Here is a 14,652-nt window from a genome sequence, read left to right as displayed (position 1 = left end):
AATGAATTGTAATCAATAAGCAACATAATTTTATGGAATAAGACACTAGAACGCCACAGCAAAAAGGTATAGCCCTTTGGGCTTTATCTTCACCATGGGGAATGGTAATTCATCTATGAAACGCTATGGACCCAGTCAGTTCATAAATTCAACACATAAAGAGTAGGCTATGAATGAATCACAGGCAAAATTTACAGCCTGAAAGCCTAAGAAACTGTGTCTGAAAAGATCTGTGGGTCAATAAAAAATAGATGTTAAATTAAAAATTTTTCAAAAATAAAATTATGTATAGACAAGACCAAAGGAGGCAAGTTTACACCTTGTGTCCATTTTGTAATTCAGTCCTCTCCATTTTGGGCTTAGCTATAGGGTGCTCCACGTGGTATAAAGCCAGCCATAGCATTCAAGCTTGGCTGAATTTTAAAAGTGACACAGTAATCAGATATGCTCCAAGGGCATTCTAGAATTTCAGGGTGCTGCTGACCATTGTAACCTCCTTACAATTGTATGGGTAACAGATGGTAGCTAGACTTATTGTGGTGATCACTTTGTAATGCATACAATATCAAATTATTATGTTGTACACCTGAAACTAATATAATGTTATATACCAATTTTAACTCAATAAAAAAAATATCAACCTCCTCAGTGTTCACTTCAAATTTAAACAGGATATAAAGTATGATCCTCATGTCAATTAAACACAAGTCCGTATATTTAATCTATCAAAAAACAGCGTCCAGAGTACTGGACTTGCAAAGAAAGGTCTTACGTGGATCTAAAATGGCAACGTAACACCAGAGTTAAAAATAAGCAGATGATCTTCGAAAATGTGGAATTTGTATGTTTCTTTTTTAGAATAAGAATTTGCTTTAGAATGCCAATAACGCAATATCCTTAAAAGATGGAACAAACAGAAAACTCAACAGCAGAAGCTCTTGTATGGTATGTGGTTTGGGAGACAAAAGAAGAAAGACACATTTCGAACAGATGGAAAGTGAAACATAATAAAGTTATCCTTACCTGCATTAATTTTCCTTCTGCTGGAGTTATTTCAGCAACACCAGCAAAAACACCTTCCAAAGTGAGATTCAGTTTTCCTGTGGGGTCCATTTTCAAGGGGATCACTCTGATAATAGCTTTCTGCTCTGCTGATCTTTCAGACTCCACCGCTGCTGCCAATACCAGTCCTGTGCGTCCAAAGCCTGCCTGCAGGGTAGCCATCAGCAGCCAGGGCCAGAGGGCAGCCAGCTGCAGCTGGTGGCCACCACTCATGCTACCAGCTGCAGCAATGCACCTCGGCCATACATACTGCTTCCACTAGCTAATACCAAATGCAGGTTCTCAGATCCAGACAAATATGGAGGAAAAGAGAATTTATGCTTCAGTTTCTGAAAGCCAAGTCGTAGTTTTGGCTCTTCCTTTCTCTAAAGTATATTCCCAAGAACAGGTGGCATTCCTGATCTGGCAGAGAAGAAGGTGTTTTCAGCCCACTTCTGCTGCAGGGATGTCATTTTCTCCCATCTTCACTATGATTAGTAAAGATATCACCACTTCTGTTTGGAATTTCCAACTTGGCTTGAGGTTGAATGTCACATTCTGAATTTTTATTATGTCAGATCACTTGGTGCTGGTCTTCCATATGCATCAAGTTGCTGAGCCACTAAATCCAATGTTAATGAACAAAACAAGGCAAAGTAAACAACTAAAGCCATGCACTGAAGGTGAGAGTGAAACACGCCAGCTCGGAAAATGAAGAGATGGTCCTTTTTAAGCCACAAAACTTGTCAATGGTCATAGGAGGATTTTTGTTTTAATGGAGAAGGAGAGGGTACAATATATTTCAGGCCACACCGTGAGGGATGTCCAAAGATGCTATAACACGTATTCATAAAAGTTTCCACATTAAACTGTATTTTAGGGTAGCCAAAGTTCTAGACCCATTGAATTTATAATACTTTTCATGAACTTAAATATACTATCATTTTTAATGTTCTACCTAAATTTGTCTATAAATTAGATGCTAATTTATATGTCTTCACATATTACAGGATAATCATGAGTATCACCGCTTTTTCCAACTTTCAAAATTCAAAGAATATTTGAAAAGTTTAGCTTTCCAATTATTTTTCCCAGTTAAAATTGATATTTCTATCTTTATTTTCCTTTCTCTGTTAGGGATTCCAGCTTTTATTCTCCTGCTTGAGAATGTCAAGTACTTTGATTTCCCATGAGATGATTTTGGAAACTACTTTATTATCCAGATTTTATAATCTGTAATTTTCTAGGTTCATAAGTAAAACAAAGGACCATTCCTAACACGTTTTCAAATTCCTTGAGGGGGCGGGGAATAAAAGATAGGGGGAGTAGGGAGGTGATTAGTCTACAGGCTCTAAGTAGAACACCCTGAAAAAGTATAAATAAGCCTGAGTAGAGTAGATCTGTGCTATTTCTAGGCACACTTGAGAATTTGGGTCTTTGTACAAACAAAATCTGAGTTCTAAGATATTAAAATGTGCACCCTTAAGTAAATATAAATGCACTTCAACCATAAAGCCCGCCGTGTTCAGAGGTCAAGTTAAAAAGTCTTATAAAGTCTTCAGAAAAAGTGCTGAAAAGCCAAGCAATTGAACATGAACCTGTTACATAGATCCTTTTCTTTTGCTGAGGCAGAGGGAGAAAAATAAGAATTTCAAAAGAAATCTGCAAACCTGTTGCGCTGTCGGGCCCACTGGAATCCACGGGGGTGAAACAAATTCAATTATGCTTTTATAGGTCCTGCTCAAAAAAGGTTTCAACTGCTTAACCAAGTACAGCTCATTCTTCCACCTTCTTACACTGCAACCAAACCAAGTGCCCCACACTGTAGGTAGGTGCCGAGAAATTCCGCAGCCTGAAAAAATAATCCATGCAGGTCAAAGGCAAACATTTACTCCAGGGTTAAAGCTACTGTTCCCAAGACTCTAAAAGCACTTATAAAGGATCCAAAATCATTTCTGAAATCTCCTTTCTAACAAAAGTTCTTTTTCTCCCCGAACAGCATATAAAATGATCAAATCTTGAGAGAGAAAAGGAGCAAAGTAGCAAATACATCAGCAACAATTCACTACCAGGAACACAGAAAATCCCAGAGGGAGAAAGCAGTATCTCTGAATCATGGATGGGCTTGGAAAGTTCGGAAAGATTCGAGTGCTTCCCTTCCAGAAAGACAATTCTGGATCAACTCCCTAGAGGAGGAAGCCTGTGGTTTGTAATTGGTGTTCTAGCTCTGACTCCCTCCCCTGGGACTGCAATCACGCTCTCTACCTGCTGACACAAAGTGAGGGTGGAGCAGCTACAGGCAACCACCCCCCCTCCCGCCCCTCCTCCTCCTGGCTGGCTAGGGCAAGGGCTGGAGTGCGCGCACACTTAACTGAGCCAGACATGTTCTTTTGCTCTCTCCTCTCTCGGCTCCTCTACTCCCTCTATTGAGCCACAGCCAAATTGCATCCAGTTCAATGGGTAAGCAAGCTACCACAGGTAAGTCAGGTTCACTCAAACAGGTATCTAAGCAGATTGCACCCAAGAGAACATAAATGGTGGTATAAAGAAATAAAGAGAACAAAATAATGAAAACGCGGAACATGAAAGAGGGGACACAGGGCTTTGCAAATGTAAGTTCAAAGGGGTTTCTGCTCTTTTGGGGCTTTGGTGTCTATAAGTGGCACAAAGCCAGAATAAAGTCATCCAGTGCTGTAGTGTTTACTGCTGTCTTATGTCTGCTACCCTGGCAGGAACTCTGTCCATTTTATGCATACTTTTTCTTCTGCTTTTACTTACTTTAAATTCAGTATCTCCTTTCTAAAACTGTTCCTGTATGGAGCTTTTAGTCAGGTTGATGTCAGAGGTCTTGAGCCTGTTATTTTCTTCCCACATCTTTGGGAGGTCAGACCTATGCCCTCAATGTAAGATTGCAAGTAAGTCTATGTCATAAATGCAACCAAAGGGGCAAAATATATATGATTAATGAGAAGCCTGTAGGCAAAAAGAAAACCCATTTTGGCTAATAACCACATTCATGAATTATATATAACCCTTTCAGTTACCTTGTCATTAGAATGCAAAAATTTCTCATATGTTTCTAAAATTTGAATTTTCATATTTACCAGATTATATTTGACTGTGGCCAGACATTTTATTTTTGACCTTTTGACAATAATCTTTCCAAATGGTACAAATGTACAACAGTATGAATGTGGTTAACACTACTGAATGTACACTTTAATGTTTTAAATTGTGGTAAGAAGCATATAAGATTTAAAAATGTTTTGATTTTACAAATGAAAGCATACAAACTGATCATCTGTAAAATGTGGATAACAATAATTGCATTGTAGGTTGGTTGTAAAACTTAAATGACATAATACCTCTGAAAGCAAAAAGTATAGGAGCTCTCTTCACCTTGAGCATTTTTTCCCTAGAGAAGGTTTATGGGAACACTTTTGACATTTTAGGCCTAATGACTGACATAGAGCAGAATAAAATAAATTCTTAATTTAGCATGTTTCTTTGTTGCTTGGACCTTAGGAATACAATGCAAGTATAGACCTTTACAGCTCTTTCCAAAAGAATATATCTAATTCTCAATCAAAAAGAATGCAATCTTGCCTTTCGCAACTACGTGGATGGAACTAGAGGGTCTTATGCTAAGCAAAATTAGTCAAAGAAAGACAAATATCATATGACTTCACTCATATGAGGACTTTAAGATACAAAACAGATGAACAGAAGGGAAGGGAAGTAAAAATAATATAAAAACAGGGAAGGGGACAAAACATAAGTCTCTGAAATATGGAGAACAAACAGAGGGCTGCTGGAGGGGTTGTGGGAGGGGGGATGGGCTAAATGGGTAAGGGGCATTAAGGAATCTACTCTTGAAATCATTGTTGCACCATATGCTAACTAACTTGAATGTAAATTTAAAAAATAAATTAAATTTTAAAAAAAGAATATATCTAATTCTTCTAGAGAGAATTTTTTACATCTGCGGCTTTATATTTTTATTTTATGTATGTTGTGTAATAGTATAGCATAAAAAATGCAAAATACACATTACTATATATTTGATACATGCAAAATTATCTTAAACAAAAAGTGACCTACTAATGGACTTTACCTCACCTATTCCTGCTTGAAACTTAGAAAGGAGTTAATAAGAGACCTAAACCTAAGAGTTAATAAACACACTTAGTTGAAAGAAGGAAGAAAATATAGATGTGGTTGCCCTCTCTTGAGGAAACTCCAAGATCTAGGAATGAAGAAAATATGTATCATGAACCTGGATATCCACTTAGATACTCAGGATCAAACTAAACAGCCCAATGCACTTTACTTCACTGATACACTGTATTTATTGGGTCACCAGAGCTGACAAACAAGAGAAATTATTTTCTGGCTTATCCCTCAGGTTATCTACTACAACGTCCACAGAGATATCATAAAGATGTCATTATCATGGTAATGAAATGCCATGTCACTAATATTTACTACCTAATCTTACCCGTGAGAAATATCATCCTTCAGGATCTATTTTCACATCTGGATTGACTAAAGTTACTGAAGACATGAGTCCTTTTCCTAAAAAAACAGATTTCTATAAACATGTCCAAGAATTGTCCTTATCCTTAATGGCATTTTAAAGATTCAATCTCCATTCAATCACAAATGAAGAAAAACAAAAAAAGCCAGGACATTTTTTTAAGTAGATTCTTTGAAAAACAGAATACATTCTCTCTCTTTTTTGTTTGTTTGTTTTTGTTTTTGTTTTTTTTTCAATATATGAAGTTTATTGTCAAATTGGTTTCCATACAACACCCAGTGCTCATCCCAAAAGGTGCCCTCCTCAATACCCATCACCCACCCTCCCCTCCCTCCCACCCCCCATCAACCCTCAGTTTGTTCTCAGTTTTTAAGAGTCTCTTATGCTTTGGCTCTCTTCCACTCTAACCTCTTTTTTTTTTTCCTTCCCCTCCCCCATGGGTTTCAGTTAAGTTTCTCAGGATCCACATAAGAGTGAAACCATGTGGTATCTGTCTTTCTCTGTAATACATTATCTTTCAAATTTTGCTATTATTAATACTAGTCATAATGACTTAGTTTTGTATTGATCACCAGTTAAACAGTAAAAACAAGCAAGACAACTCCAGTTGAAACACTCACTTTATTGTTGACTGATTGAAATTTATTGTGCTTAAGGTGCTGAAATACTGAGGAGCTAGTCAGAAACCTTGTTAGTATGCGTCAGACCCTACTGGCCAATTCACACAAAGATTTTATTTTATCTTCTGACATTTTTCCCAAGTCAGCGATGATAGCTTTAGTTGATAGATAGCAGGCATGTGAGTATAACAGGAGATCCAGCTCCTTGGTCTGTTGTATACACATATAAAAAAGTTTGGAAAGCTGATAAAGGCATTTCATTAATTAAGCCATGCCAAGGTTTCTGCTTGACATATGTTCCTCAAAGGATATTATCTCTTTCAACAGATACAAAGCTAAAAAGGCGTATTAAGGGAAGGAATGTCACCTACACAGTTTGTCAGCTTCTCAACATGACAGAGAAAAGGCAAAGTTCCTTCATTTGGAAATTGGGTCTCCTCTTCACATACTCTGCCAAAATACATAGTCTGGCCAAAAGATGGAGGAGTCTTGATAATCTGTTCATCTTTTTTAAACCTTGCTAATAAAGATTAATAAATGCCCATCACGTGGACATCAACTAATCTAATCAGATGGACCAAACAGGTCACTTTTCAGAACCTACTTTCATATCTAAACTGAGTCACTGCAGACCAATACAGAACTCATCCTTTTCCAAAAAACTACTATCTCTGTTAACATGTCTATGGTTTGACATCATTGGGAAGGAACAATGCAATTTAAGAGATGAATTGTTACACCCACAATGACTAGCATAGTATTTATGTCATATCACTAAGTGCCTTTTCTTTTTAATTAGTTTCATATTCCTACACTTTCCTTTTGTTTCTGCAATTCTTATTAGGACAACCAAAGCAGAATCCAATAAGAAAGTTCTAGTCAGTGTAAAAGACTTTAAAATCATAAAATTTCTTGCTATCACTAGATGAGCAAGTGAGGGATCAACCACAGAAAGTGGACACCCAAGATACCTCTCCTAAAAACCGGTCCCACAATCCTACTACTTGAATTTAGAATGCTGCAGAGGGGATAAAATAAAAATGTTATGGTATATCCCACTATCCAAAATTCTCTCAGAAGCTTAAACCAGACATAAACTATTACAAATGTCAGAGGTATAGCTTCTGTTAAATGACTGATCAGGTTTTCCCAAAATTTTGCACACAGTATATATAGATGAGAATTTACATGTACCAAATGTAAAAATCTAAAGTAAGAAAACAGTGTTAAATCTCTTAATGTTTTTGTTCACACATTTCCCCTTCAAAATAAATATCTTACACATGCATCCTTTATCCTTCTATTGTGCAATCTTAATAAAAATATAAAGCTTTAAAACTTTTAACTCTACCAGCATTTATAAATATATTAAACAAATTAAAAAAATTTTAGAAGACATTTAAATAAGTGATATATAACAAAACCTTCTTACCATTTATGATAATGTATCATTAAAATTAAAGAAAGATATGAAAATAGAAGAATGCTCCCATTAATATAAAACAATCAGGAGCTGTTAAGTGTGATGGATGGTCCAAGTCCAGGTGCCTCGCTTTTGAAACAGAATGTTGGGTTAGGAAGTAAGAGCATTTCCTGGTTAATCAGTTAGAAAATTAGCTCTTTCTCAGAGTTTCTTCCCTGGAATTCCTGACCCATTTAGACCTGCGATCTTGGTGACCTCACATGCCTTTGTTTCGCACAGTCTTCTCTAGAAGGATCACAGTGTGACTTGAAACAGATAGACTGAACTCCCCCTCTGGAATTGTGCTGACTAAAGTTTGAGAGTGGCAAGACAGCAAATCAACACACACACACACAGATTATTCTCCAGTACCATAGATGCAGCAGTTTTTAGATGCTTCTTGACTGTAACAGAAGGCCAGGACTTTCCATTTGAAAGGGATCTGGGCGCAAAAAAAAAAAAAGGCTGCTAGATGTTTAATAGTTTGTCAAGGTAAATAATCTGAACTGAAAAGCTGTAGTAAATACCAAAATCCCAATTCTCAATTAACAAAATTCTCAATTAACAAAACAAAAATACTTTTTTTTTCCTTAACAGAACTGAAAAACTCCGAACAGTGTGTCATGTGCAAGGCTAGTCTGCCCTCAGCTACAGCTAGTGCACAATGTCACGTATGTCCTCCATTCCTCACTCTTTTAATTCTTCCTCCTTTGGAAAGTGCTCCTGTTTGCAGGCCACGTCCACCAGCAGATGAAGATCTAGAAAGAAAGAAGATTTGTTTACTCACTCTTGGCCTCTCAGATTGGAGAGTTTGATAGACCAGTCTTCAGACAAGAAGAACAAGTTGCTCGTGGTTAAGTGTAGAATTGGTTCTAAAATTCTATGATCTCAGTTTTGGGACATTCCTGTATCTCTAAGGAACACAGATGCAGCCCAGTTGTTAACCCAGTGAAACCAAAAAGTGTACAGTTGCTATCTTTTCAATGATGCAGCTAAGCCTCTTTTCACTTCAACTGCTTTTTACTATAAGTGAAAAATTAAGGAAAAGTGTCAAAGGGATCAAAGTGAAATATACACACACAAATGAAAATTCATTTCTTTGATCCTATAAAGATGAGTGGGTGGGTGGGTTGTGGGAATATGAGAAAATAATGCCTTCAGAAACACAATGTTAAAATAAATAATCACTACTTTTCCAAAGTTGATTGACTCCATACAATTTCCCCTTACTGACAACACAGCTGATCTCTTGCAGAAGAAACATCTACCTGAACTGTCTGTAAAAAAGAAAGCATACCCTTCATGGAGGTCAAGAGACAAAAAGGGTCCACTAAGAATGGAAAGAACTAAAAAACTGAACTCTCAGCTCAAGTACTAAGTTTTGTAATACAAAGAGGCCATGTATGGGAGTAGAGCTAAATGGCCTGAGTAACACAGGCAGAAGTCAGAGGATCTTACTGTGGCTTCTAGACTCAAGCTAATTAGTTTACAACTTCCAGAGCAACATACAGACTTCTAGTTTATAATTTCTAGGGGAACCAACCTTCCTAGGTTTGTTTTGAAGCTTACGATTTTGCCATAGTAGCATTTGGGAATGAAATTAAACTAAACTATATAGCATAAGTCCTTTATTTCATTCTAGACACAGACTTTCGTCACTGTATTTCTAGAACACAGCCTCTGTGGGACTGATCCACAGACTGGGCAAGAGAGCTGATTCAACAAAATAATTCTACCACCATATTTGAGAAAATCCAGAAAGCATATGGAACAATAGCTAATTTTTGCCATATTTTGTAAAAGGTAGACCAGTCACTAGGGGCAGGTCATCTCATCTGGTGAATTACACTACAACCTAACCATAAAGAACAAGCAATTTATCCAGATGAGCATCTTATAGTGGGAGAAAGGCCATAATTTTATCACTTAAAATTGGCTTCTTGTATATCCACGATCATAGCAGCATTATTCATAGTAGGCAAAAGGCAGAAGCAATCCAAGTGTCCAAGGACCGATGAATGGACACATAAAATGTGGTATATACATACATTGAAATATTATTTAGCTTTTAAAATTAGGAAATTCTGATACATGCAACAACATGGATAAACCTTGAAAATATTGTGCTAACTGAAATCAGTCAGTCACAAAAGGACAAATACTGCATAATTCCACTTACGTAAGGTACCGAGAGCAGTCACATGTATAGAGACAGAAAGTGGCATGGTGGTTGCCAGGGGCTGTTATGGGAGTTACTGTGCAACGGACAGTTTCAGTTTGGGTAGATGAAGAAGTTCTGGAGGTGGTTGGTGGTGATGGTTGTGCAACAAATGTGAATGGACTTAGTACCACTGAACTGTGGTACTAAAAATGGTTTAAATGGTTTAAAAATGGTTAAAATGATAAATTTTATGATATGTATATTTTACCACAAAAGTCTTTCTTTAAAGTCTATATAATAACAAAAATAGTGATAGGTTATACTTATATAACATCTTTTTTTCCAAATAGTTTAAAGTGCATTATTATTATTATTATCATCTAATTAATTCTGAGGCGTAAATTGATATTGGGAGCAAGAACCTCTACGCTAAGTCTACATGGTTATTAAGTAAAGCCAGTGGTTTCTAAACCTTGCTGCACATTGGAATCACCTGGAGGATCTTTTAAAAAATACTGATGCAGGGGCACCTCGGTGGCTCGGTTGGTTAAGCATCTGACTTCGGCTCAGGTCACGATCTCACGGGTTGTGAGTTCGAGCCCCGTGTCAGGCTCTGTGCTGACAGCTCAGAGCCTGGCGCCTGCTTCAGATTCTGTGTCTTCTTCTTTCTCTGCCCCTACCATGCTCGTGCGCTCTCTCTCTCTCTCTCTCTCTCCCAAAAATGAATAAACACTAAAAGATTTAAAATAAAAAAAATACTGATGCATAGGACTCCTACCTCCATACATTCTGATTTAATTGGTGTGGAGTGCTACTTAGGCATCAGGATCTCTAAAAGTTGACCAGAAGATGTAGGAGTAACACCTAATGATTGTTCTCTAAACATCTCAGCTCCATATTGGGGGGGAGGGGAAGGGAGGAAGGGGGAAGGACAGGCCAAATGGTAATAGAACATATTAAAATAAGACTTGGGAATATGAATAGACCCAGTTATAACCCAGCTTTGAAAGCAGAGTAAGAATTCTTGATAATGACAAAGGTAAAGGCTATTAAAGCAACTACAGATTTCACATGGGGAGGTAAACTGAAAAACAGCAGCAACAAACTCCCTCTTTTTTTAAGTTTATTTTGAGAAAGAGAGAGACAGCACAAGGGAGGGGCAGAGAGAGAGAATCCCAAGCAGGTTCTGCACTGTGCAGAGGCCGACACGAAGCTCCATCTCATAATTTGTGAGATCATGACCTGAGCTGAAACCAAGAGTCAGAGGCTTAACCTATGAAGCCACCGAGGTGCCTCAAACCCTTTTTTTTTTTTTAAATCAGTGAACAAATGTCATTCATTTCATTGCTTATTAAGACTTTACCATATTGATAGGTTCAAATAATGGACAAGAACACATCATAGATAGGCATGTTTAAAATAGAAATAGCCTGTGTGGCTCTTTAATAGCCTCAGAATTAGTTATGTGAAGTAGTGTGAACAACAAACCCTCTTAACCTTAATGATTGGGCTTTAAAATAGCACTTGGCACACAGTTTCTAATAATGAGCATCTAAACATAGTAATTTTATTAAAGTAAACTTCCTTCATTAGCACAGCTGCCAATTAAGGAGTTAAAAGAGTATAGAGACCAATAAAAATATGAAAAGACAGACTAGCCTGGTGCTACTAGAGGTTGATATGACTTCATTTAGAAGAGAAGCTTGCATACTCACCAGAGAAGGTAAGTATTTGGGGATCACAGTAGCTCAGTTGGTTTGAGAGTTGAAAGGCCTTGAGGGCCAAGAGCATTGCATCTACTTGTTTGGGAATGTTAATTCCTTCCAAGAGCACCCTCTAGGGCTTGGGGGCTATTATCTAAATGAAATCTCATCCATAGTCCAATAGCTACAAAATGAGAAGTCCTTCCTTTAGGAATGAATAGAACTTTGCTTGTAAACCTTCAATTTCCCTTAACCAGAAAGCTAACATCCCATGAGAACATGAATGAGTGTAGCTTCTACTATAAAATTAATATTTGGGTATATTCAGTTTAGAGTGATATCATCAAAGAAATTGGAGGCGCATGACTGAATCTAATTTCCTTTACCTTTTGGTATTTTTGATCCAAAACGTATTTCCTTAAGTTAACTTGTGCTCAAAAAGCCTATGCAGAGAGGGGCTGAGGGAAGATGGCGGTGTAGGAGGACGCTGGGCTCACCGCGCATCCTGCTGATCACTTAGATTCCACCTACACCTGCCTAAATAACCCAGAAAACCACCAGAGGATTAGCAGAATGGAGTCTCTGGAGCCAAGCGCAGACGAGAGGCCCACGGAAGAGGGTAGGAAGGGTGGCGAGGCGGTGCGCACTCCACGGACTGGTGGGAGGGAGCCGGGGCGGAGGGGCGGCTCCCCGGCCAAGCAGAGCCCCCGAGTCTGGCTGGCAAAAGCGGAGGGGCCTGACAGACTGTGTTCCCACAACAAGCGCGACTTAGCATCTGGGAGGTCATAAGTTAACAGCTCTGCTCGGAAAACGGGAAGGCTGGAGGACAAAGGGAGGGAGAGCTGCTGAGCCCCGGACGGACGACAGAGCTCAGTTTGGTGGGGAACAAAGGCGCTCGCCAGCGCCATCTCCCCCGCCCATCCCCCAGCCAAAATCCCAAAGGGAACCAGTTCCTGCCAGGGAACTTGCTCGCTCAGCGCAAACACCCAACTCTGTGCTTCTGCGGAGCCAAACCTCCGGCAGCGGATCTGACTCCCTCCCGCTGCCACAGGGCCCCTCCTGAAGTGGATCACCTAAGGAGAAGCGAGCTAAGCCTGCCCCTCCTGCCCCTGTGCACCTTGCCTACCCACCCCAGGTAATAGGCCAGATCCCCAGCATCACAAGCCTGGCAGTGTGCAAGTAGCCCAGACGGGCCACGCCACCCCACAGTGAATCCCGCCCCTAGGAGAGGGGAAGAGAAGGCACACACCAGTCTGTCTGTGGCCCCAGCAGTGGGCTGGGGGCAGACATCAGGTCGGACTGCGGCCCCGCCCACCAACTCCAGTTATACACCACAGCACAGGGAAAGAGCCCTGCAGGTCCTCACCACTCCAGGGACTATCCAAAATGACCAAATGGAAGAATTCCCCTCAGAAGAATCTCCAGGAAATAACAACAGCTAATGAACTGATCAAAAAGGATTTAAATAATATAACAGAAAGTGAATTTAGAATAATAGTCATAAAATTAATTGCTGGGCTTGAAAACAGTATAGAGAACAGCAGAGAATCTCTTGCTACAGAGATCAAGGGACTAAGGAACAGTCATGAGGAGCTGAAAAGCGCTTTAAATGAAATGCAAAACAAAATGGAAATGACGACAGCAGAGGAGAGAATAGGTGAACTAGAAGATAAAGTTATGGAAAAAGAGGAAGCTGAGAGAAAGAGAGATAAAAAAATCCAGGAGTATGAGGGGAAAATTAGAGAACTAAGTGATACACTAAAAAGAAATAATATACGCATAATTGGTATCCCAGAGGAGGAAGAGAGAGGGAAAGATGCTGAAGGGGTACTTGAAGAAATTATAGCTGAGAACTTCCCTGAACTGGGGAAGGAAAAAGGCATTGAAATCCAAGAGGCACAGAGAACTCCCTTCAGACGTAACTTGAATCGATCTTCTGCACGACATATCATAGTGAAACTGGCAAAATACAAGGATAAAGAGAAAATTCTGAAAGCAGCAAGGGATAAACGTGCCCTCACATATAAAAGGAGACCTATAAGACTCGTGACTGATCTCTCTTTTGAAACTTGGCAGGCCAGAAAGAATTGGCACGATATCTTCAGTGTGCTAAACAGAAAAAATATGCAGCCGAGAATCCTTTATCCAGCAAGTCTGTCATTTAGAATAGGAGAGATAAAAGTCTTCCCAAACAAACAAAAACTGAAAGAATTTGTCACCACCAAACCAGCCTTACAAGAGATCCTAAGAGGGATCCTGTGAGACAAAGTCCCAGAGACATCACTACAAGCATAAAACATACAGACATCACAATGACTCTAAACCCGTATCTTTCTATAATAACACTGAATGTAAATGGATTAGGTGCCCCAACCAAAAGACATAGGGTATCAGAATGGATAAAAAAAAAAGACCCATCTATTTGCTGTCTACAAGGGACTCATTTTAGACCTGAGGACACCTTTAGATTGAGAGTGAGGGGATGGAGAACTATTTATCATGCTACTGGAAGCCAAAAGAAAGCTGGAGTAGCCATACTTATGTCAGACAAACTAGACTTTAAAGGCTGTAACAAGAGATGAAGGGCATTATATAATAATTACAGGGTCCATCCATCAGGAAGAGCTAACAATTATAAATGTCTATGCGCCAAATACCAGAGCCCCCAAATATATAAAACAATTACTCATAAACATAAGCAACCTTATTGATAAGAATGTGGTAATTGCAGGGGACTTTAACACCCCACTTACAGAAATGGATAGATCATCTAGACACACGGTCAATAAAGAAACAAGGGCCCTGAATGAGACATTGGATCAGATGGACTTGACAGATATATTTAGAACTCTGCATCCCAAAGCAACAGAATATACTTTCTTCTCGAGTGCACATGGAACATTCTCCAAGATAGATCATATACTGGGTCACAAAACAGCTCTTCATAAGTTTACAAGAATTGAAATTATACCATGCATACTTTTAGACCACAATGCTATGAAGCTTGAAATCAACCACAGGAAAAAGTCTGGAAAACCTCCAAAAGCGTGGAGGTTAAAGAACACCCTACTAACGAATGAGTGGGTCAACCAGGCAATTAGAGAAGAAATTAAAAAATATATGGAAAC

General features: G+C 38.9%; 2 protein-coding genes across 4 annotated transcripts in view; both read right to left on the bottom strand.

Annotated features, from left to right (window-relative positions):
• RNF43 (ring finger protein 43) overlaps window positions 1-3,313 on the bottom strand; it is a 64,417-nt gene extending 61,104 nt beyond the window's left edge. Inside the window, exons 1-2 of one of the 2 annotated variants that reach the window (XM_019817611.3) lie at window positions 2,712-3,313; window positions 1,024-1,663 (exon numbers count right to left, since the gene is read on the bottom strand). In XM_019817611.3, coding sequence (XP_019673170.3) covers window positions 1,024-1,275 — 252 coding nt within the window. In that variant the 5' untranslated portion in view covers window positions 1,276-1,663; window positions 2,712-3,313. Of the gene's footprint in view, window positions 1-1,023 lie in introns of both variants that reach the window. The other variant, XM_006940148.4, reaches the window with a different exon arrangement.
• A 2,867-nt stretch (window positions 3,314-6,180) lies between these two features.
• HSF5 (heat shock transcription factor 5) overlaps window positions 6,181-14,652 on the bottom strand; it is a 50,329-nt gene continuing 41,857 nt past the window's right edge. For both annotated transcript variants that reach the window (XM_045044645.1, XM_011289117.4), the window contains exon 6: window positions 6,181-8,418. In XM_045044645.1, the coding sequence (XP_044900580.1) occupies window positions 8,348-8,418 (71 nt within the window). In that variant the 3' untranslated portion in view covers window positions 6,181-8,347. The remainder of the gene's footprint in view (window positions 8,419-14,652) is intronic.

Source organism: Felis catus, chromosome E1 (genome assembly GCF_018350175.1).
Source record: "Felis catus isolate Fca126 chromosome E1, F.catus_Fca126_mat1.0, whole genome shotgun sequence".
In the NCBI taxonomy this organism is placed as follows: Eukaryota; Metazoa; Chordata; class Mammalia; order Carnivora; family Felidae; genus Felis; species Felis catus.
The sequence above is the reverse complement of the archived record's forward strand: the minus strand, read 5'-3'. Positions and strand labels throughout refer to the sequence as shown.